We start from the raw sequence: 24866 nt of genomic DNA, 5'->3' as shown, positions 1-24866 counted from the left end.
ACTTCACTTCTCCAAAAAAAGAAAGGAGATAGTGCTCCCAAGTTATGTATCTGAAGAAAAGCTTAAAATTTAAATGCTTTGTTGAATATAAGTTTATGGAAGAATTTAAATTAAGCTCAAAAACTTGTGACTAATCCTCCCCATATATGAGATCCTTTTGTTGTCAAGCTCCTCCAGTTTTCCTCCAGGACAGTTCTCAGATCCAGAGCTCAGTAGCAAATGTTGCTATTTATTTCTAACTCTCTCTCATCATTAATCCAACTTTTTGCTACTGTTCTTTTTACCCATTTGCATCTCATTGTCTTAATGTATCTCAAGTCTTAATAACACCTTTTCTTCTATTAGTCTTGGAACTCAAAATACTTCTAACAAATGCCACTTTGGCCATTTTCACCCTTTTATGCCGTGATATTTAATTTGCTTGCTACAATAATTTATAGCCATAAGCAAATATGCTGATCAGATTCACTTGCAGTATGGTTCAACTGTGGAACTCAAGAGCCACAAGACAGAGATTTTTTGGAGATTGATTTAGTCCCCTCCATACATCTTAAAAATCCCCCCTCCCTTGTTAACACTTGGAAATATCCCGAGATTACAAATGCTTCACTTACACTATGTGCTTCATAACTTAAGAAGCACAAGCACTTCATAATAACTACAATTGATAAAATATTAACTTGTGCTTTTTTAATAAAATGAAACAAAAGCATTCTAAATCATAGCAGCTTATAGATCAAAACTGTCCATATTTTAGGAGCATAGCGTAATTAAGAGGTATTAAAACTGCAAAACATTAAAGCCCTGTAGCAATTCGAATCCATGACAAAACTTCATGCAGAGTGAGCAATACTGTCTGATGCTCTACTAATTGGGTCTGCTTGTTCGCAGTGAAGTATGTTTTTCCTTGGTAATGGCATATCCTCTTTTCCAAAGGGGAGGAAAGGTACAAAGCCCTTCTGATTAACACACAATAGCTCTTTCCCTAGTTAGAAGTAATTTTTTTATAGCACTGAGAAATGAGGACTTTTTGTTTACCATTAGTTGAGGTAAGTTATCTTGCTTTTATTTGGGTTTAAGACTACTGTAAAGGAGTAGCTTTTCAGCTGCAGCATGGTTTATCAAGATTACAATATTTATGACTGCATAAAATACATAAGTAAAAAAAATATGACTTGTAGAGTTTGTTATCAAGAGCTGAGACTTACATCTTTACAGAATTGCAAATACTGGCTTCCTAACTGCTAGTTTATAATTTTGCTGGCAAGAGTGTTTGTCGTATGTTTTTTTTAATCCCTATACCCTTTTGTCCAACTGTTGTAAGAACTAGCAAGAAAGTCATTTGTAACTATAGTTAAATCGTTGTAACAATATTGGGTAAGCTGTACCGATTCTTCATTAAACACCTTTCGCTTGGAGCTACAAATGTAAGAGGCAATTCTTACTTTTTGTTGAAAATATACTATTAGCATGCTTTGTGCCTTTAATACTTCACACTGATTACAAAAAATTTAACAATGCAATCACTAACATACCCCACTAATGAGAAATTCTGAGAAATTGTTTGCTTGATGCAGAACCTTATGCATCAGTCAACTCTGATGGATAAGAAAACTATCAATTTTGAAATTTAGATTTAATGCATTTTCAAGGAGCTGATGAGAAAGGAGCAAATTAAAATAAATACCATAATTAAAACTGCAAACTGTTACAATGATATATTATAAAGTTGTCCTAAATAAACCTAGTGCTTCAAAAATTTACCAGTGAATCTGTATTACAAAATATGTGAAAATACAATAGAATACCACAAAACAACATCCATTTTGGGGTCAACAATGACACCAAGATGACTCAGTCTTAATGTTTAAATTGTTAATAGAACATATTATAATATATAAATTGCAATTTGGTTGAATTCTAGATACCATCTCCACCCAAAATCAAATTCACCTTTTTCATTCCTTCTCTAAAACTAATGCCAAACTTCCTGTCAAACCCAGTATTTCCTTGAAGAACTTTAAAGTCTAGCCATCACTTATTTTCTACTACTACATTTGGCAGCAACTATTTATTGGTCTGTTATTGCAAAAAGTGCAATTTAACAATAAACCAGTCTGAAGGTCATTTTGTGTCTTGAGGATACATACCATATATTTCTTTAAAAATAATCATACTTTCGTAAGCAATACTTTACAGTAGACACCTCAAATCTATCATAGATGTAAAACTTAAAACGAGAAAAATTTAGTCTCTAAATCTTTATACACATATTTATATTCAAATTTCTATATATATATTATATATACACACACACAAGAGTATATATAAAATATATATAATCAGATTCAAAAAAGAACAAAAACTGGGCACTGTACATAAAATCTTTTTAAAACTCAAACAATAGAAAAACTTTAAACATTAAACAATTTTAATAAAAGTTTCTGTACAATGCTAAGCAGTTTTATTTACATATAGAAAATGTAATAGGAGTAGTGTTTGAAATTACAGAACTCCTTAAAATTTCAATGGCAGGTAATCTGGAAAAAATAACAGCATTCCATTCACAAATATTTTCAAGCAATAAATATGTATTTATAAATAGTGTAAATTTACATCAAGATTAGAAACAAAAATCACAAATCTGAAGTTTATTCCTTAGTCTATGTGCAACCCATTTATCTTTGTGACTTGGCTGTTAATTGTTTTAAATTTTATTTAGGAACCAAAAGTGTAACCGTCATGGTTTCAAAACAAGACAGAAAAACATAAAAGCAGTAAAAAATTTATATCACCTAACTCTTCACATTAAAAAAAAAAAAAGTTGCCCAAAGAAAGACTTAAAATTTCTATCTACCTTACAAAGAAATGACCAGCTAAGCTAGTACTTTTTCCAAGGGAAATTCTGATGGGGAAAAATGGATGAAACCAACTCATCAGCCCAGAAACAGAGAAATACAAAAGAGGTGGTCTTCAAGTCAGTAGTCTGTATAACGTTGCCAGTTTTGTCAGATATATACAAAACATGGAATTATTTTTTTGAAGTACAGCTGGATGAGCTTTATTTGTTTTGAGTTCTGGAGTAGGAGGCAGTGCTCTCTCCTGTCCAGTTGGTTGACACTCCGCACTTGGAAGGTTGCATAGACACAGCTTTCAGCCAGCAGCCTTACGGGATAGCTACAAAAATCAGTGGTGCAGAACTGGGTCACTTCCTGAATATCAGAAAAGTTTTCATTTAAAGTCCATGAAAAAATGTCAAGATGAGGAGGATGGCAATGGAGGAGCCTGAAAAAGAAAACATTAAATTACCTTTTCTACAAGGGTGTAAAACTCAGTTGTTTAACCAAGTTCTATGCAAACAGTAAGCATGAGAGTTTAAAGTCATAAACACTACTGGTTTTATACTTCAGGACTTTTTCAAGTGGACACTGGCATTTTTTTTCCAACTTGTTCAAATACAATGTGTATTTTATGACCACTTTACATTAAGATTTTCCCTGTACTGAAGACTGGAGTATAATGCATGGATATCTGAGTTAATACTGTGTGAGCTACCAAAAGAAATCTTTCTGTAGCAGCACAGAGCTCTGTGTGGGCTTGTATAGGTATATCTTTACATACTCTAAAACAGGGATTCTCAACCTGTTTACTGGGGGGGGATTCCATATGTGGCGCTCCAAATGCCTTATAGGCTGCATTTTTTTTCCCTACCGAAAGACCAACATGTAACCCTGGGGTTAGGATGGCTGTGGAAAGGGTTCTCTGATATCGGGACAACCCCTTTTTTACCCTGGAAAACAGTACCAGAGCTTCTCAAGGGTGAAGGAAACCAGGTCTCTCCCATTCCTGCCTGCTTTCAGAAGACAAGGTCTAGAAGATACTTGGCCATTTCCCAAAAATGCACTTTGTGGCATCACCAGCAAAATATTGAATCTTTAATGGCACTTCCCTCTTCTTCTCCTTTCCTGCCCATCAATCCTGAGAGTCACAATGTGGAGTCCTTCCAAAAAACTACTCACAGTTTTTAAAGACACTTTAAATCACACCACAGTAGCCACCTATGAAACACTAACACTAGCTGATCCCCATATTTGCTCCCGATACTTTACCCCCAAACACAGGACCTCTTTGCTGGCTCTACTGCACCTTAGCTATCTGAGATCATCTTTGTTCTGTGGCTTGCCACAAATCTCAGCTCTTCTCTCCTGCTAGATCTGAGAGATACCATTTTATTTATTAAATACTAGGCTACAACTCTTCTCAATCAAGACTGTATCCTCTTTTAAAGAAGTGGTAATGTGCACTAATTTCATAATGGAACAATTTTTAATGCCCTTGAAGGCCGCAGGTACAGGCTTTGGTCGGGGAGGGAACTGCTCACAGGTTGAGAACCCCTGTTCTAGGCACAGTTATATCATCACAATTACCTATATAATGTTATAAACATAGACAACAAAATCTCCCTCCCTCCCGCCTTTCACATACAGAATCCTTCTTGCCCATTCCACTTAACTGGATGCAGTACATGAGAACAGGTGTTCATTTATATGCTTTTCTATAATAGATCATCACCTCAAAATTGCAGTATTTCACAAACTATAATGACAATGGGCTTCTAAAAGTAAGAACTGAAGTTCTACCACCTCAGGCTCTGTAGAACCAATGAAGAGAATTAAATTCAGAGGACACTGTCCTGCACTCCCACCAGCCTCTACTGCTGAACCTTGAGGCACTAGAGTGATAAGTTGTGAGCTTTGAGCTAATATTACATGAAATTATTGTCCAAACATACATTTTCTGCAGCACCTGGAAATGAATCAAAAGGCACAGCCGTTTCTGGACTGTTGTATTTAATTCAACATGAAATTCTTGTAATACTTTGTCCAGTGATTTTTTCCTTTGACAGAAAAGCAAGGCTTATCATAAATAAACCCAGCATCGCTCTCACTGTGATTACAAAATAAGCCATCTTTGCCTGAAACAATGAAACCTGGGTGAAATGTTAGGACAGTTGTGCTGACACAGTTCAAAGCAGGAGGCTGCCATATATAGCACAAAGCTATAATGGCAAAGAGGCTTTTTGCTTTAAATTGAAATGCAAAGGAGGCCCCAAGCCAAAGACAGAACTGTTTGAGAGCATCCACTTGCTAAGCAGAGGGACAGTGCTGATTTGGGAGGGGATGGGTGGGGAAGGGGGAGGAGGGGGTCTGAGTGCATAGGATGCTCTGCTGCTATACTGACTTCATACCACAACCAATGTATTAGAGATGCTCTTGAACCTGGTGCTAGTTTCTCCAAGCTTCACTGTCCTGATTCTTCCCATCTCCATCTGATCCAGTTATGGTCTTCAGGTGATCTCTATTGGATTTTTAAAGCCACAACTTTATGAATTGTAACATCATACTTTTCCTGAAAACTCAGTGGTTATGCTCTGCAGTAAGTTACTGTACTATTTCACATAATTCTGACTCTTCAGCGTTTTGTTCTGTAAATATCACACACAACCCATACCTCCATTTGAATCAGAAAGTCCACGGTACTCATACAATGGAGTACCAAGACTGCCTACAACTGCTTTACAGATAATGTATTTATGCACCCACTTATTAATTTGACTTACTAATGTAAATTGATCATAGACTTGCATCAAGTCCTCCATTTTGTACTGTTCTAGCACCACAAAATTTTCCAGGTTCGTGCTTATCTTTCGTGCACAGTCTTGGCAATGTACAACATAGGTCTTTCGAGAATTGCTCTCACTAGTGACAAAAAGCAGATCAAAGACTTCCACCTATTAGACAGGAAACAGAAAGCAAACTGTTACAATCTCATCTTGAAAAGTTAAAAAAAATACAGCTTTCCTGGTTTGAGGTTTATAGCCTTACTCTGTGTGTGCAAAGAGAAAAATTAAATTTGTTCAGGTAAATTTCATCCTCCTAAGGCTCAGACACTGAGGAGAAATATTCTAAAAGCACTACTAATATTACACCTCAGATGTCTGCATAAACAGCATTATGGGAAAGCTTTTGTCAATATTAACAAAGCAGGTTTCATATATGGTGGTTACTCAGTAAGGTGGATACTTTTAATTAATTTACCTAATTTTCTTTTTTTAAATCTGCCTGCAAAATAAGATTATAAATTACTTACTGCTACTCAGTCACACAGTCATCCTGCCCAAGATACTCAGTCAGAAAATAACCAGAAACTGATTTTCGGAGGTGAAAATTTTTTCTTTTCTTTTGAGCTTCATGAAAACTGTTATCCTGTACTTTGAAATTACTATTAACAGCAAGCAGAATCAAAACTTTTACCAAAAAGGTATGCCCTGTGAAGGAAATGCACTTAGATTCTGCCTCTTCTGGGCCTGCTGTAATAAGCTCTTTCAAGACAGTACTGCATCACATAATGTGCTTGCAGCACGTAGTAGATACTACAACTTAAAAGCAAAAGCAAAATTTAAATAGCAACAACAACAAAAGCAACAAAAGATAGGCCAAAATTTAAATGAAACTTAATTTAAAATAGTAAAAAAGTCCACTACATATTTTTACTGACCTCACAAATGCTACAGTAATGAGCTGGCTCGTCCTTTGCTCGCCCGTGCCAGACGATCTCTTTTCCTGCAGCAATTAGAGCTTCCCTCAGTGTCTGACACTGTTTGAGAGTTCTTAACAGGCAATACCTATAAGCAAAATCAGAATCAGGGAACTACATTAGCACTCAGTTACCTCTTCAGTTCAATATCAACTTTATAGCAAGATTCAAATACCCTGAATTTCATCAAAGACCCTGTTCCTGTTCCTCTGGGCTTTCAGAAACACCTGGCTAATAGGTATCACTAGACACATGACTTAGGTAGAAGTTAGACTGCTTTCCCTGCAGCAGTCAGTATGTTTTATTTTTGACTGGAACAAATGAACATTCTTTTAAGCTCAATAAAATAAAGTGCCTTCAGAAACAATTTATCTAATTTATTTTGAACCACGAATTTATCAGCAAAAAGTTGGTCTGTCAAGTTCAAAAAAACAGTTTATACTTTGTGTAACAGTCTGTAGCCTATCCAAAGCATTGTTTTAACTAACATCCCAAAAGCCAAATTACTTCTTCAACACTACTAAGCTATCAGTTAGCAAAGTTTGAAAACCTAAGTTCTGACAGAAATCACTCTACACAGAGTGAAAACAAAACTCAACAGCAAGCATATTCTTCCATGTACGAGGAAAAAGAATAATATTACACAGACTGGTATTAGAAAAGGAAGTCACTCAATAGGAAAAAAGTTAAAATAGAAAAAACTTGAATTTTTAATACTTATTTTGTAAATGAAACTAATCAAATTATAATTAACCATTCCTCACTATACTTCTGTAAATAATAAAAAAAAAAATAGAATTAATCTTCCCAATCTTACAGTTACACAAGTGTTCTGTAGTAGAAAACGTGACTTGTTTTCTAGCATTGTGTAAGCAACATAGACTCTCTAAAAGGAAAAAAATAGTTGGCAAAATAGGTCACCAGATTTCAAAATTACAATGTTATTTACCATAATATCTAGCTCTCAGCTATCCTATTTATTTGAGCTGCAGCTTTTGCAGCCTTTAATTTTCTCCTCCACAGGGCGGTTACATTACATGCTCATTAAATGCATAAGGAAGACTGAAAAATGTAAGGGGAAGAATAAACATTGGACAGAAAACAAAGTGCTCAAAAGTTCTATCAAAGTGTTTCCAACTTAATCTTTCTCCCATTTTAAATCCTTAAAAATCTAATGTATATTATGTGTATTAAAAAAAAAAAAAAAAGAAAAAAGTGTTTCTTTCATGTGTTTCCAAGTAGTTAATAGAATTTTAGGCTTACTTTGAGATACTTTTCTCTTGATGTTTAACATCTAGGCTGTTCATCTTCACTAAAAACAAGCCTATACCTTCACAGTTGTGAAGAAAGAATTGCTCAAAAAGTAACCCACATATAATGCCACTGCAAAGTTTGCCAAATTTGCAACTAAAGCTGGAAACAATAGCTGGGAGGTGAATTACTCCTCCTTGGTAAAACTCAGGTCCCAGCAACGGTACTCAAAAATGTAAATATTAACTATTTCATGCTATCAAAGAATGGGAGAAAGCATACGAAATACCATTTTGAAAATGCTTACAACAATTTCCTAAAGTAGGAGAAGCCTAAATTAAGCCAAATGGGTGTATAGAGATTCACATTATAAGTTGAGTGGTACAGGCTTTAAACACTGTAAGTCTGATTTAACTCCTGTATGGTGGTAATTCAGTTAAAAAAAAAAAAAAAAGGAGCATCTCTCTCATGCTAGTTTTTAAAAAGGTATGGCATAAAGTGCATGAGTAAATTAGATGTACAGACAAATTCAAATATCTAAGACATGATGATTTTAAACTGAACATCATCCTGATTTCTTCTAGAAGTGCAGTGCAGTGACTGTTTGATTATTTAGGTATCCAATAAAATTGGATAAAAAGTGTGGAGACCATCCCACTGACAACGCAAAACTGACCTCTTTAAGTCTAGCAATAGTTTATTTTCCCTAAAGATATTGAAATATATATTATCTGGCTTCATGATTTAGTGGATAATCATTTCTCCAATAACCTGGCCTTTCACATTTATAAAACTACTTTGGGAATTCACTTTTAAATCTTTATTACTATGTTCTTGCAATCTCTGAATTTCCTCTCTTCCTCAGATGCATTTGTAAAAGTCCTTCTAACTTCCATTTAAGCATTTTGCTGTTTATTATTCTCTTCTTGAGGACTGCACTCCCTCAGCCAAGTTTTAATACATTTTGGCTGTCTGTAGTCTCACTCATGATTCTAGTGTTTATATCAAATCTTTATATCAAATCTCATGAGAAAGTTTCAGTTTTTGCTCTTTATCTAGCAAGATAGTACTGGGCTGCACATTAAAAAATAAAAAGATGCTTCCGATTTCTTCCAAAAAGTTTGCTTCTATTACTTTTTTCCTGTTGCTATTCTATTTCATTATTAATCTATTTCTCAATGTTCATATGCATTCTTGTTATAACTTACATGTAAGTTTATTTCCTCTGTAGTGCTGACTATCACATAAGCCAGTGTGACATATTTATATTTATCTTTCAAATTGGAATTACAAATTACTTCTTAGTTTTCCAGGAGTTATTCTTTTGTGCTATTCTAAAAACCCTCAGAGACGGAAGTCAAACAATCTAAACACTTCAGATACCCTTGACAAGTAATTTTAGATACAGACCTGCATTTTGGCATGAAGATGACAGCTGTGTCACTGATACTTTTTTTTGCCTGATGACAAATGCAATTCAGCTATTCAAGCTGAAATTCAATCAGCTGCATCAGAAATTGCTTTCTCAAGTGTTTCTACACATGTATGTATGTATGTATACAAAACACACACACACAGGCAAACACGCACACAAATGCTATATATTTTATACATTATAAAATCTAGGAGGAATGGACAATAGCTCCTTGCCAGGTGGTTCTATATTCCTCCAGACAAGCAGTTCCAGAGGAAAATTATATAATTGTTCTCCTGTCTTAAGGAGATTCATGAAGGTTTCTGCATTTCTAATAAGCATATAAGGCCAATATGCAAGTCAGATACTAGGCAGGTATGTGTATTCTGATGACACCCATTTCTAGTTATAGCTGTAACTTAACCACAGAAGTGACAACAACGAAGAGTAAAATAACTTGGTTGCTAACTGTCTCTGGTTACTGCTACTACATGTAGTAAACTAGAGCTCAAAGGATCTTCTTCCTCTCCTTTGCAGTCAAACCATGGGACTTGAGATTTGGCTGACAACTAACTGGGATAGAGAGATTAATGCAGGTAAACTAGAAGTGGTTTCAGTAGACTGGTAAAAGGAACTGCTAAAAGAGCAAAGGTTACATCTACTCCTCGGTGACTTTGCTCATTTGTAATGTACATCTACAATTTAGGTATCTCACTAAAAGCTCACTTGCCATCAGCCAGCCGGACAATACAAAACAACCATTTTGTCCTCTGTGCTTGTTCAGAGCATTTTAGCAGTTTCTCTTGGAGAAGGATGTTACACTCAGTCAAGTTTTCACCCTTTTAAGCCTAAATTATATCAAAAAAATGTGTGCAAATGCAAAATACAGGTGCCCAATTATTAAAATACAAAATGCCAAATATATTCTAGAGCTGTTTCAAACTCTACATTAGATGCCTTCTGGGCTTGGGAAGATGTATAAAGAAAACCTGCAAAACAAGTTTCAAAACAAAACAAAACAAAAAACCTCAGAGCTTATGGTTACCCACTCCTTACTACTTTTCTCCCTGTTTCTAACAGTGGACAACTCAGTTTCTCCCTTCCATTTTATGACAGCTGGCATCCTGACTATGAGCACTAACAGCTTAATTGAAGGGACAGGACTGTCAAGCCTTTAACAAAGATTTTCTTTGCCCTGAGTGTTAGTAACTGAGTTAAGAAGATATTCACACATAAATGCCATTCCAAAATGTAAGCTTTACAGTGACTACAAACAACCCCTTCTTCAACTTCCAACATTCTCGGACCTTACAAAGTTAACATTTCACTAACTCTCCCATTCTACAACAGGTGTGCAAGCCTAAATTAAATTCCTACTGCAAAAAATATCCAAAAGACGACACTCTTAGATGTTATCAATAAATTCCACTAGGGGAAAAAATTAAATGATTTTTCTTTGCCCTTTTTTCCAAGTGAACCCTCCAATTTTTTAAACGTCCATTTCAAGGCACATTATAAAAGGACTCAATGGTTGTGGTGTTGAGAAGACTAAGATGTGATCAAGCTTGAAGCTCTTTTGGTTTAAGAAAAATGGAGAGAGCTGCTACCTAGGTATTCTCATGATGAGTCATTTGCTTTGGAATTAATTCCTACACTTTGATTTAGACAAATCCCAAAGATCACAGTTATGTTGTCCCTTTGATATATGCTTAAATGTCCATTTACTTCTCAACTTAGATGTAATGGTCCTGTAATATGATTTATATTTGTATGAAGCTTCACTCTTTAAAATTTATACTAAAGATGCCCCCAGTTGGGAATATTCCTGCATTTTGGAAAATGTTTATGAGAAATGTAACTAAACTTGATTACCATATCACACATCAATTAATCCACTGCTCAGAGGAAAAGCAAGGGGGAGGAGGTTTTCCAGTTTCTACTTGTCTTTATTTAAAACATTTACATTGGATTCTCCAAATGATGGTGTATAAGCCTTAACTAAACAGAGGTTCTGGAAGTGTAAAATTAATTTTAATTTTGCTGTAAAAATGACTACACATTCTCATTCCGAATTTAACATTTGGTTTGATGACCTTATGCTAATACTTCTTATGGTGAGTACGTGTTCTTGAACAGGTTCTTTCATCTACAGTCAACTGTTTCTGTAAATTACAGCATAGGAGTCTATGTGAATTAGAAAATTCTGAAGCTATGTCACAATAGCATCAAATACAATGTAATAAAATTAATGTTATCTATAAATGGATTCTTTGAAAAACAGAATATCAAATCATTTTGGCTTGAAAGTTCACCTCTCTTTCCTCCAGAATGGAAGAGTCTTATAAAGGGTTATTTACAAATTAAGAACTACTTTATGTTTGATTTACAGAGTCAAACTAACAATGAAGAGCTGAAAAAGTTCAAGTAAAACTTACTTGATCATTTCAAAAAGCTTTGGATCTGAGACCTTGATATTTCGAGCCATGTTCCATGAAAGATGAACCATGGGTACTATGGACTTTACGCTCTGCAGTTTATTCCACTCGTACCGTTCCACTGCCAATTTGTATTGGCAGGCTATTCAAAAACAAAATTACAGAAGTCATTAGTCAAGTTAACAAACAAGTAGCAACTGTTTCCAAAATAATTTGACTATACTCAAAATCTATACTTTTTAGTGCTAGTTTAAACTGCATTCCATATGACTCAGTCATTGCAACTACATTTAAGTTCTATAAAATTTATTTTAAAACATGTATTTATTGTATTTGAGATGCTATGAGAATACACAATACCACAGTAGTAACAACCATCTGTAAAAGCAAGAAGCCACTGACAAGTGCTTGATTTTGAAGGTGAACAGAGAACAATACTTAAAGGGTTATTTAAATTATAAATTTTTAAAAATTTCAAATAAAAAAAAAATCTACATTCGCACCTCCCTCTATTCATTATCATAATTTTACAGTGCTATGGTATTTAATTTGTCTCAGAACGGAAGTCTGCACCTTGAGAGATTTGTTATAATGAGCCACACTTTTTCATTAAGCAGCCTTACTGCCCCCCCGACTTTTTTAATGTTTTGCAAAACTTACCGTGTCTGAATGTGTTAGCTCTGTATCAGTTAATCATATAAACCTTGAGATATACTATTTATTGCACCATAATGAAATAAAAATATGCCTTAACTATTTAAGAAAACAATTTTTAAGTACTCCTCCTTTTTTGGCTGCTAAATTTTCTTCCATTTTTGCATTAGCTAAAAATCTTCCTAAACCATGCTTAAAAACTAAAGACTTCTAGAGCAGTAGGTCTGAAAAAACTAACTCTATCTTATTATTAGCTTTAATTGGAAAGACAATATTTCAGCTAACATTCCTTTCTGAACAAAATAATTTTACAATGGTTTGTATTTCGTGACGCTTTTATTAAACAGTGATTAGATATCAGGCGTCCTGAAAAATTAGGCCAGTCAAGTCCTCAGCATATATGCAACCTACAGCCCAGTATGCTGGGTAAAACAAGTTTTGGGAGAGAAAGTTATGGAAATGGCCTGCAAGACAGTGTGTATCAAATCATCTACCACATTTTATTCTGCTACTGCTTGTTACAAAATTGCTAATTTTAAAAATCCATTAAACAGAATCATGCAAAGACTACATTCTTGTTGCTTTCACTTCTTACCTATTAATTTATTTAAAGTTTCAACACATGCAGAATGTTTTAAAACACCGTACATTCATTTTTGATCTAGTAAAATCTGGTAAATTAATAAGCAATAGCGGGTTCTATGTCATACACAGAATAATAGTAAATAATTATTTATTTCAACTATACACTATTCAACCATACCTGTAAGAGGGCCGACATTCCAAGCAATGTTATTGCACCAGCCAATAGCTTGAACCCAATGAACAGTGCCAGCGTTAATCCACACCAAATCCCCTGGTCTTTGAATAAACCTATAAACTGGGACATTGGCTTCATACAAATCTTCCAGGTTTGGCCACCAAGACCCCATTAGGAAATTCATATTATTCCTGAAATAACAGGAAAAATAAAGTCTTTAGTATTTATCAGTGGATGTATTAGTGGTCAATACTTCAGTGAAATTACCTGTACACAGCTGATCACCATCATAAAAATGTTTTCTGCATCTAATCAGTGACCCTGGAGGACTGGTCAAAAGGAAAGTTTCATCTCTAAAATTCCTGATCGTAATCCCATGTATTACATTCTCCAATATATTAAAACACTTACCCATCTGGCTACCTGTGTGAAGTGAGTTTATGGTTTTCAGTTATGTTCCATTTTCTTTTAAATTTCCCAATAATATTAACAATGAGGTAGTGAAATTTTTGATGAAACCTAGTGTGGCGTTGGTGCAGAATGCTTCTTTTTTAACCAGAGTAACTTATTTTATAAAGACATACCATATAGCTCTTAAAAGTGCTTTCTGTTTTGAACAGTGCTAAATACGCATCCATGCTGCCAGTGCAGAGTACATGAAACTTATCCAAACAACAAGCGACCTGTTGGCACTATTTTAATTGTTATGCACAGGTTTATGCTATGTCCAGCCCCTCCTGAGAAACATGAACAAAGGCTTCCATACACATTTCCTCATCATGAGCTCTTGAACCTTCTACTATGGTTATACAAAATACATAATTCCCTCCCTTCCTTATCCTACATTTTAGACTGTTTTTATACCGTATCTTGAGAGATCATAGACCATTCAGTGCCTCCATCAGACACTCTAGACAGTTTATGAGGGCAGCAAGTCCTTAGTTTCTCTGTTACCCTCAGAAGGACAGTGCCAGAGGGGTAAAAGGCATGTCATCATCAGAGACATCACAAATGCATGAATGGAATTAGAATTTCAAGAGCGGGTAACCTTTCAAAAAGTGGATGAAACAAAAAAAGTTGTACATAGACAGGCAGAAAACTGAGAGAGGGACTGAGAAGAATTCATGGAGCTCTGGAAAACTTATGAAGAAAAGTTGAGAGTTTGGGTAATTTTTAACTGGGCAACCTAAGAAAAAAGGTTACTCACATAATCACAAAATAGTTGTGGTTGGAAGGCACCTCTGGAGATCATCGGGTCCAACCCTTTGCTCAAGCAGGGTCAGCCAGAGCAGGTTGCCCAGGACTATGTTCAGTCAGGTTTTGAACATCTCCAAGGATGGAGACTTCACAACCTCTCTGGGCAACCTGTTCCAGTGTTCAACCATTCTCACAGTAAAGAAGTGTTTTCTTGTGTTCAAGTGGAATTTCCTGTGTTTCAGTTTGTTCCCATTGCCTCTCATCAGGAACTCTGATCCTGGAGCTGGCCCAGTATTTCCTAATGGTCACTGCAGCTCACTGAAGACAGTTGCCAGGTATACTATGATAGATACCTCATGGGGTCTGAGTGCAAACTAAATTCTTTCACTAGATGCAGTATACAAACATGCCGAAATACCAATGGCTTGTGTACAACATGTACATTAATCATAATAAAAATGAACAACATAAATCCCCAGGAAAATACTTTATTCCATCACTCTTACCCCCTCGATCCTCCCTCCCCCAAACTTTGCTTCATCACTCTTTACTGCAATAGCCTTAAAATCACTATGTAAGGATCACCATTTGGTAAAAGTAAATGGTCAGCTTTCATATGCATAATAAAGTACCTAGATAAACAGCAAGGACTACGATGTATTTTCTAAAGTGGAAATGTTCCTAGTAGAAAAATTGGACTGGTGCCATATAATGCATGTTGGTACCAGACAGCCTATGCTTGTACTAACTTTTGATCCCCCTTGACATAGTAAGTACAAATTTGAATCTTGAACCTAGATGAGCACTTTCTATCAATCCCTTGCTTCTTGTATTACCTTCATTCCTGTGTTCTCTCTCAAAAAACAAATAATGTGTCTACTGTTAATTTTTGAGAGCAAAGCTATCACAGAACATCTAAGGCAATTCAAGATTCTGCATACTGCACAAATGCTGTAATCCTGTATAAATCCTATATTACTAAGACTTTTCTGATTACATGGGAAACCATAAAATAATGTCCTCCTACAGCACCCTCAGTGAGTACTTTCCCCCTTAGGTCTGAGAAAGGCACAGAACACTTGATAAAAATAGAAAACAGTAGCATGCCCTGCTTACTTTTCACAGAAGTCATTCATGACACCCCAGTAGCTTTCAGGAACAACAAACCATTCACAGTCACCTGGACCAATATTTATATTTACTGAGCAAAAGTTGTTATTTTCTTGATGACCTGAAATTTACAGAAAAAGAAACATACTTTTTGTCAGGCTGATTCTATCAAAATAATTCTATGAAAATGCAAAGTAAGTTACAATTATTTTAAAAAAATTACACTGCAGTTTAAATATGCACATATTTATATATGTCACCTACACTTCTCAGTGTTAAGAAATGCAATTAAACTACTGGGGACGAGATAATTCTGCTTTTGTTAGTTTGCAGAAAACGAAAAGCTAAAAATACCAATTTTATAAATCTGACCAATAATTCAGCAACTCCCTTCTTGTAAAAATAAATGCTTTGAGAAGTTCAAGCTTAGATTTTGTTTTTTTCTTGACAGTCCCAGTCAAGAGCAAAACTTCATGACTTCAGGCACTGAATAGACAAGTGGTAAGAAAATCTGTCCCAAAGAGCTTTCAAAAATCAATGTAAAAATGCCAGAACTTTATCTTCTTTTGACAGCTGGAAAACTGAACCATAATCCCTAACGGAATTGTCCAAAGTCATACTTCACTACAAACAGGACCTGGAATTTAGCCCAGATCCCCCAAGTCCTAGTCCAGTGCCCTAACACAGCACTATTCATTAGGGAGGGTTAAATTTTATCCTCAGAGAATAAAGAATCTAGAAATAAAAGTATACTTATTTCTATGAATACACAGGATCTACTTGGAAGCCTATAAAAACTTTCAAGGCATGCAAAATACAAATATGGTCCAAGTATATAAACCTGTCATCTTTTTGTCCTTAGAGAATGAAGTATTACATGGAAGAAATTATGGTGGTAAATAACTAGCACTGCAAAAATCCAGAAAGCTCCATGATGGGACAATCTAGTACTTCGCACATGCAGAATTCAATTAAACAGGAAATTAGAAAATACTGAATGTGCATCATGCTTCTGCATGCTATGAAAGATACAAAATCTACAGTGCAGTTAAACTGAAACGACAACCACAGAACTTGATTTTTTCCACAGAACAGGATACTCACCTGGTGTCCTGCTTCCTGGAACCTTCATGTACAACTGCACTGTGTTCATTCCCAGGATGGTATGACCAACATGGCTTAGAAGATTTCCTGCTGATACCACACGTACAAAAGCAGGAAGTTTTGTCAGTTCATGGAGTTGCAACTTCCACCTGCAGCAAAATAGCAAATCGATAAACTGTGAATCCCAAAAATTCCTAGGAGAGGTTGGGAAAATGGAAACAACATGTAAAAAGATTGTTAGCATATGAGATAAAGCAGCAGACAAACTACTGCTATATAACTTAGCATCACTTAAGAGGGAAGTTCAGAGAATACGATATCCTTACTTGACAGTTACAGAAATTCAAACATCCATTTCATTTAATTGTAAGTAACAGACATGCTGACCTAACTGAACCTCAGGGTTATCCATTCTGGCGTTACATTTCCAGAAAATTATGCTTACAGATTACATCTCAGGATACATCTTTTGCAAGTAAACACATGAGTTTGCTCTCCCCACACTCTAAGTTAGTCAGAAACTGTGTTAACTGCGCTTTCAAGAGCCAAACAATACAATGATACGACATCTGCCAAAAAGACTGTCTAGACATACCTTAACCTGTGCACAAAATTACTGTGACTAAGAATGGAGTTAAATACACACACATGCATGTGCTATGGAACTAAATATCCATACTAATGAAAACACAGATCTCCAAACACAAAATTCCCTGAACTTTCAAGTCTGGAGCTCTGTAATGTCACTCAAATACTTGTGTTACTCTTTTGATTTTAAAATATTCCCAAATGTAATCATATAATGTGAGAGGCTAGTTGAGAGGAAAAATAGTTCTGTAGCAAAAGCAAAGACTGCAAGTCAGAAGGCCTGGCATTTATCTGGGATGCAATGTGAACTGTCTGGAGTACCAAAATCCAGTTCCCTATGAGCCTCAGACTAGTTATGCTTCAGGTAAAGTTAAAATAGCTCCTCCGAAGGCTTGCTCTAAGTGCTAATTTATTAGCAATGGTTTTGTATCAACAGATGGAAATTTCTTTTGGGAAAAAAAGAACATCAATACTTTATAACAGTCTCTAATCATATTTAAGTACAAACATTGATATTTTAGTGAATGTATCACTAAAGATCACAGCATATAAGCAAGCCATACTCTCCATTCTGCTTTGACGACTGGGACAGATCAGAATTTTTGTATTGCAGCTGGAGGGGCTGACAGCCTAGACATACTGGACATGTTACGGAAATAAATGCTAACTAGAATCTGAATCAAATCAAAAATTATTAGTGGCCAGAGAGTGCTCTCAAAATTATTTATAATACTTTTTAACATTTTTCTGAAATGCCTCTTGACCTCATGGAAATATCTGTAGTGTAAAGAATACTCTATTTTGTATTTATTCCCTATACTTTTACAGTTCAGGGAGAGGAGTCATGACTTAGCCACCAGTATATATCAGTCTGGTATCTGGTATATATTCTGAAAACTGTTTGTGAATAGAGAAGCAAGCACTTAGAGAAAATGGAAATAGAAAGAATGAGAGTAGGAACAAATGGATTAAAAAAAAAATTTTTTTTTCTGGGAAAGTTCTTACAGTTTCTGGGGAAAAGATTTAGTGCACTGTTTTGTGAAAAGCAATTAGTGTTGTAAGAAAACAATTTAAAGTATCAGAATGAAACAAAGGGAATGTATTAGAAGAAGGACCAGAAAGAACAATTATTGCTAGATATCTAATTTCATTTCTGGAAAAAAGAAACAGTAAAAATCCTGAAAGAAAAAGTTTGAAAAGAGATTTTAGGGTGAGAGAGATTCATAGCAATAGTTTAAAGCTGAGGGGTAACAATTTAATTGTAGAAATGGGGTTTGCAACTAGAAGTGGGGTTATCAATGGATTCATTGACTACCGAGAAGCATGCATTCATTTTCCAGGAAGAATATCATACTGTAACAGCAACTCAGATTCTTAAAGTCTAAATAGATGAAAGTCAGAAATAAATATAAAATTATTTTACCTTAAAATTGCTTAAAAATCAAAATAGCTGATTTGCAATAATCAGGTAGTATCTGATAGATGCAGTGTTACTTCTTTTTCAGAGCTGGTCTCAACTCTGGCCTAAATTCATGTGTAATGGAAGTGAATCAAGCTTGAGCTCACTTGCCTATGAACTGAGACATGTTATACAGCTCTTGGTCTCCTAGTCCTCTTTATATTTATGATTGTTCAATCCCCTCTCCTTTACCATGACACTTTCTAGGATCCTTCTGCTTTCATCACAGCATCAAGAAGAACCGTGCACATCCAGCTGTTAACAGTAACTTTCTATACCAGTCTATTCAGTATTGAAAAACTCTCATGAATGTGTGAAAAATTAATAAAATCAGACTGCCAGTAAGAACCAGCTAGTACTGAGTAACTCTCATCATTTAAAAGGAAAGCTGCAAGACCATGCATGGCAAGCTCCACATGGGTCCAGACAAAACTCAGAACTGTGCATAAGGGCTTCCTCTCCCTTCTGTAAAAATGCAGTCCAAGGTCACTTTGTGATAAGAATAAAATGAAAAACAAATTCTGCAAAATACACTTAATGTAGGTTCTCCTAATTTTTCCTCTGCCTGGGGTATTGCATATAGTCTCAAGACAGCTCTCCATTCTTGTGGGATCTGTTCTGCAAGAAAGATACATCCCAGTGCCTCATCTTCCCCATCCATTTAGCCTAGCGGCTCGTACAGTTCCCCAGTTCTACCTTCTTGTTTTACACTGACTCTAGATCCCAGACTTCAACCTTTCCAACTAACTAAAATTAGCCCATTTTCTCCATCCAAATCCTGAACAGGCTTTTTTTTCACTCCAGTCCAGTCTTGCTAGGCACAGCCCAATACAATCCTTTGTGTTCTGACTCTTATCTTCCCTGCATTTATACTAAATGGTTTCTTCAACACTATGCAGATATCAACAAAGGGATTCTTAACAGAACAGGAGAAAATACTCATTCAGTATTCAATTCTCTCATTCAGTGGCTCCACAGTAGCTTAAAGGAGCTATAAAACAACACCCAAGAAGAAAATCTGTTTTCTGAAGATCCTTTAACCTGGATTGGAAAATGTTCAGTCACTCTGTGGACAATTCATTCATGTAAGTCATGAGGACAGGGAGCATGTGCTACTGCTCTGAGAGACAGTACATGCACTCTTACCAAGAGTGTAAGTCATGAGAACTGCAAGGTTTTCAGCAAGCATTAAACATTCCCAGCTTTTAGCTGTTAACTGTACCAGGTCTCTACAGAATCTGAAGTGTTTTTAAAGGCTTATTCCTTGGTTATTTTAGGCCACAGGCAAATGGCACACATTATCACAAAACTTCAAGACCTAGACCGTCCAAGTTAGTGCATTAATTTTTCTTCAAAACGATGACTAAAAAAAGTTAGTACGTACAAAACCAATATGTTTTCCCTTAACCTGGGGCAAGCATCTATCAGGAAAAATTTCCCCATATTAAAGTTTCTCAAACGAATAAGTGACCAAAGTCAGAAGTTTGTAATAGAAGGCATCAAACAATTTCAGTAACAGGTTAACAGCTGTATGCACAAAGATACAGGAGTCTTTTGTTGAAAGGCACCAACAGTAACATTTGATTGGGGTAAGAGAAAACAAAGATGAGTTATCAGCCCTGTACTCAAGGCATTTAAGCAAACACCAACATGTACTTTGGAATAATCAGGGAATAGTAATGATATGCTAAAGAACTTCCTTGTCTCCAGGAGTTCTATTATCCTGATCAGGACTCACAACTCATGAAAACATATTAAGAAGTCATTTTGAGGCTTTATGATAAAATCTTGACTTTCTTTCATGCTGTTGCTAAGAAAAAAACAACCCATTCATTTAAAAAAAAATTACATTATGAATGCTTGTGTTTTTAATTAATAACAAATTTTGCAACTTGTTCTTACCAGCTTCAGAATATTTACCACTGACAGCACTGTTTTCAGCCTTCTTAAGAGACAGGAATTTCAATTTCTCAAAGATACACACATTTTCTACATAACTGTATCATGTAGGCATTGCCGCTGTTATTACCAGAAAAAATTATCTTAAACTGCTATTATGCAGCCAGTGACAAAATAAACTAGACTAAAATTATTGACCAGATACCTGAGTCACATAAAACCTTATTTCAAAAATGATTTGGATACATCATATATGTATTTTCATTAAAAAGTAAGTGGAAACAGAGGCAAGAAAAAGAGGTGGAAAAAGTTTCTTCTCAAGGTAACATGATGGCTTCACTTGTAAAATACCACTGTGATAAAGAGAAACAGCAATCAGACTTACTTTTTGTCATCTGACAGGTCAATGTTGGTCCCAAACTTGATTGTTTTAAAAGGTCCTCTTCTCCTCCTCCCAGAGCTGTAAAAATAAAAAAATATAATAGGTGAATGTGAAAATGGGAATTAGGTAAAAAAGGACAAGAAAAGCTGTAGAATTATCAATTTATACCACACTTACTTATCTGAAGATGTGGATTCATTATCTGAGTGGTCCTTGTGGTGACTCTTTTTCTCATTTTCCTCCTATAAAATGGAAATGTGAAAATGTTATCACTATATAGGTATATAGTGATAACAGGTTCACTTACATCAGGACATTTGTTTCAAGATGCTGCTATAATCTTTAAAATTTCTGCATCTAGTATTTTATGTGGATATTACTATTAAGAAAAGAGGAATTCAGTTAGTAGTCAAAAACCATCAAAAAAAACCCTCTTCGTGACTACAAATTCAATGAAGCCCAGCCCAGGACAAGAGAAAACTTCCGCACTGTAGATGTTTCTGCTATCCTATATTACAGCTGAAAACAAATGGGTTGTTTTACTTCACTATGCAGATGAACAGGAAACCAATCTTAAAGAATACTGCTAACTTTGTTAGACCAGAACATTTATCTTCCTTCAAAGTCAAGCAAGTCTCCTGATGTGAAACTGAGATGACTACTATTTTATAAAATCCATTTTTCCATGACTAGTGGAAAAAGTCTAACCAATATCAAATGATGTAATTTGATGTTTTTAGTAGAGTGGACGCACAACCCTATTCTAAAAAATCCTCTTTTTTTTGTCAAGTAAATGGATGTAGAAAGAAAAAGAGTAAGACAAAAAGGAGGAAAGAACTGCCTACTTTGAATGGGACTGTTTTTAATTCTCAAGGTGTCCTTGTACCTGAGAAAGTCTTGTTCACCCTTTGAATGTAGGAGATGAGCAAAAAAAGAACCTAGTGGTGGCTGACTTATGAAATATTGCAAGACATGTTAGCAAAATAATATAATAGTTATTAGAGGAAAAAAAACAAAGATGACCCAAGGCAGGCCAAAAGGTTTGTGCCTGTAGAAAGAAGAAACAAGGCTTTCATATGAACAGGGTGAAGTCATACAAATAGGGATCAGACCTAATGACAGGTCAAAGCAGTGTTAGGCAAAAGGAAGTACATACATTTAAGAATGGCATTTTGATTATCAAGAGGAAAGTGAAAATTGTCATTATGAAAATTATTTTTACCACTAATTGAGAAAAGACGAGAAAACCATGAAGTTCACTTTTTGGTGCAAAAACAAAGTTGACGCTTTCCTGCTGACATGCTGGTATGTGATCAGTCACCTGCTTTATTAAATGTGTAATCTACTCTAACACTATATATCAAAAGTTTTCTAACCTCCCTGGAATGATGCACAAGAATACAATGCTGGTATGATTCTTCAACCAGCACCAGAAACCTTCAGTAGACACCCCTCTTACCTTATTACCACTACAGAGGAAGAAAAATATCATTTATGCCCCAAACTAGGCCAATCCACAAACTCTTGATGACTTCAGTATTCCCCCTTTCCCAACGCTCTTTCTTCTCCCCAGCCTGTATGAGTCTCGCTGAGAATCTGTAACCATCTTCCCTGTTCTCTTCTTCACCTATAATCTTTTTGTTTCTAATCCATCCCTCTAAAGGTACAAAGTTTTGATTTACAACTTGTCTTTTTCTTCTTGCTGAAGCCAGTGCTGTTTCTGTGCAGTGAAAACGGCAACACTCAACTTCCTGTCTGTTGTTTTCCCCTTTTTCTAATCGACAATTGGTCAGTAATACCTTTTTCTCCTCGATCCACCTTTGCCTTATCTTTTCACAACACTAGGATGACATAAGCCTTAAAGGAGTGCCCATAGCTAATTCCAAGGATGTGCTTACTACTTTAGCATAAACATTAATAATTCATACCAATAAAATAACATTTTAAACATTCACTGTCACATATGCCTAACATCTTCTCAACTAAACTGAAAATGTTATGTTTGGAACCCAGCAATAACAAATATGGAAAGCATCAGTCGCGCTTCTGAAAAAAATGGTATTTTCAACATTTTAAGCTGTTGTGCTGAAAGACAAGTATGAGTGTAAGCTTTTAATAAGCAACATTCAAATTATTTCAGCATAGTATCAAGAACAAAGAAATCTGATTTCAAAGCATATGTGAAATTAGAAGTAATACCTTGTAAAAAAGAGTTTAAAGTTCTAAATATTTTAATGTGAATCTGTATATCATTATATGAAAGCTTAAGCTAACAAGCTTTTGAAGTATATAATAACCAGGAGTTTTACATTAAGACAACTAAGTATTTGGGAGGAACGCCCTGGATACTATTTGACCCTCTATTCAAAATGGATTTTTTAAATTGTGTCCTCCACGTTAATGGGAACTCCTTTTCCTTAACAACTTCTGGATTTTTGTCAATAGCCATTACTAAAAGAACTTGGTTCCAGAATTACCATGCAGTTCGTAAATTATACCTTATATAATAACAATGTATTTACCCTTAAAGATTCCTGGAACGAGGAGGCCTGGTACTGTGCATATTTAGCAATTGTTGTATGAGATCTACTGCTTTCACAACGCCAGATTTTCTTTGTTCCAGTGGGGTCCCAGTTTTCATCTGCTGGCTGCAGTAGTTGCGTCCTTACTTCTACTATGTGTTCATTATTTGCTTCTACCAATGTTTTGGTAGAGAAGAGTCCTAGATCTAATAAATATGAATAGAAGTAATATATGACAGTTAAAATACAATAAAAAGTTTCAGGAAGACGTAAATTAATGTTTAAAGTTATCTAAAGGCTTAAATTAAAAGAAAAAACAGATTTTTCTCAGCCATCATAACACAGCCCAATTTTAGGTTAAAAATTAAAACTCATGTGATAAAGACTTTCTGCAAACAACAGTAGAAGTCTAGAAAAAACTTGGCAGCTGCTGTATGGACTATATTTCCAAGAAAAATTTTATCTGAATTCTGCAAACAAATCTGTAAACACAGCTAAATCTATTACCATGGAAATATTTTTTCAGACCAACTAGAGCTCTGAGAACGTACTTTCATTATATAATATATCTGCTACTAACCATGGTAATTTTTCTATAGAAAGTTCAAAATTCTATACAGAGAAAATCAGATTACCATTTATTAAACCTGAATACAGAATGTAATGCAGTATTACAGAAATAAAATATCTACTTATAAGAACTCAGAAACTTCAGAATTTTTTTGTAAATATATACATTTTTTCAAAGAGAGAAACCACATAATGTAAACTTACCTAATTTAAGCGCTCCAGCAAGGCCACGTATTACAGTAACAGGGTTGTTTGGATTTGTACAAAATTGATGTAAAGGTGGAAAGAAAGCATCTCGTTTATTTTCCAACTGTAAAATTATAATGGAATATTAGATCTCAGATGAATTTAGATTCCTTATTTGTAAAATACGAAAGAATAATAAGAAATGAGAAACAACAGAAGGAAGTCAGGAATTTTATCCATTTCCCTGCATGTTGGTGAATGAACAACTACATCATACAATCATTTCCTTGTTACATGCTGGGTTCGCTCCTTCCCAAATTAATTTGTTACTATAACTTATTTCTTGACATGAATTATTCCCAGGTGGCTTTGGCTTTTGTAACTCACTTTTCCTGCAGTTTATTTCTTTACCTGACAGTACCTTTACCTGCACATTCTCTAAATCCAGAGAATTTTTAAAAGAGCCTGATAATGTGCTAACATTCTTTTCAAAAGTCTAAAAGGTAATTCTACAGATAGTGGGTACAAGGAAGAGCATAATTAGAAAGAGTACTCACATGGTATACCTCACGTTAAGCAGAGAAGGTGATTTGGTTTTTCTGTGCTTTTGTGCTTCTATGACCCCAATTTTATGCTACAGTCTGCTCCCCTCCCCCCCTCCCCCTTTTTTTAAATTGTTGTGAATCTTTTAACATCCTGGGGGCAGATTTCAAAGAAAATATCAGTGGTTCTGTAGAC

General features: G+C 35.2%; 1 protein-coding gene across 10 annotated transcripts in view; it reads right to left on the bottom strand.

Annotated features, from left to right (window-relative positions):
- Positions 1-691: 691 nt before the first annotated feature.
- The window catches only part of KDM6A (lysine demethylase 6A), a 159349-nt gene continuing 135174 nt past the window's right edge, over positions 692-24866 (bottom strand). For 6 of the 10 annotated variants that reach the window (XM_067297937.1, XM_067297965.1, XM_067297955.1 and 3 more), the window contains 12 exons: positions 24147-24252; positions 23373-23578; positions 21028-21092; positions 20854-20928; positions 16523-16671; positions 15425-15539; positions 13115-13302; positions 11698-11839; positions 6559-6685; positions 5621-5791; positions 5280-5358; positions 692-3285 (listed from right to left, as the gene is read on the bottom strand). In XM_067297937.1, coding sequence (XP_067154038.1) covers positions 5302-5358; positions 5621-5791; positions 6559-6685; positions 11698-11839; positions 13115-13302; positions 15425-15539; positions 16523-16671; positions 20854-20928; positions 21028-21092; positions 23373-23578; positions 24147-24252 — 1401 coding nt within the window. In that variant the 3' untranslated portion in view covers positions 692-3285; positions 5280-5301. The other 4 variants (XM_067297947.1, XM_067297959.1, XM_067297986.1 and 1 more) reach the window with 2 other exon arrangements.

Source organism: Apteryx mantelli, chromosome 1 (assembly GCF_036417845.1).
Source record: "Apteryx mantelli isolate bAptMan1 chromosome 1, bAptMan1.hap1, whole genome shotgun sequence".
Taxonomy (NCBI): Eukaryota; Metazoa; Chordata; class Aves; order Apterygiformes; family Apterygidae; genus Apteryx; species Apteryx mantelli.
Note: the sequence above shows the minus strand (reverse complement) of the source record. Positions and strands in the feature narration are given on the sequence as shown.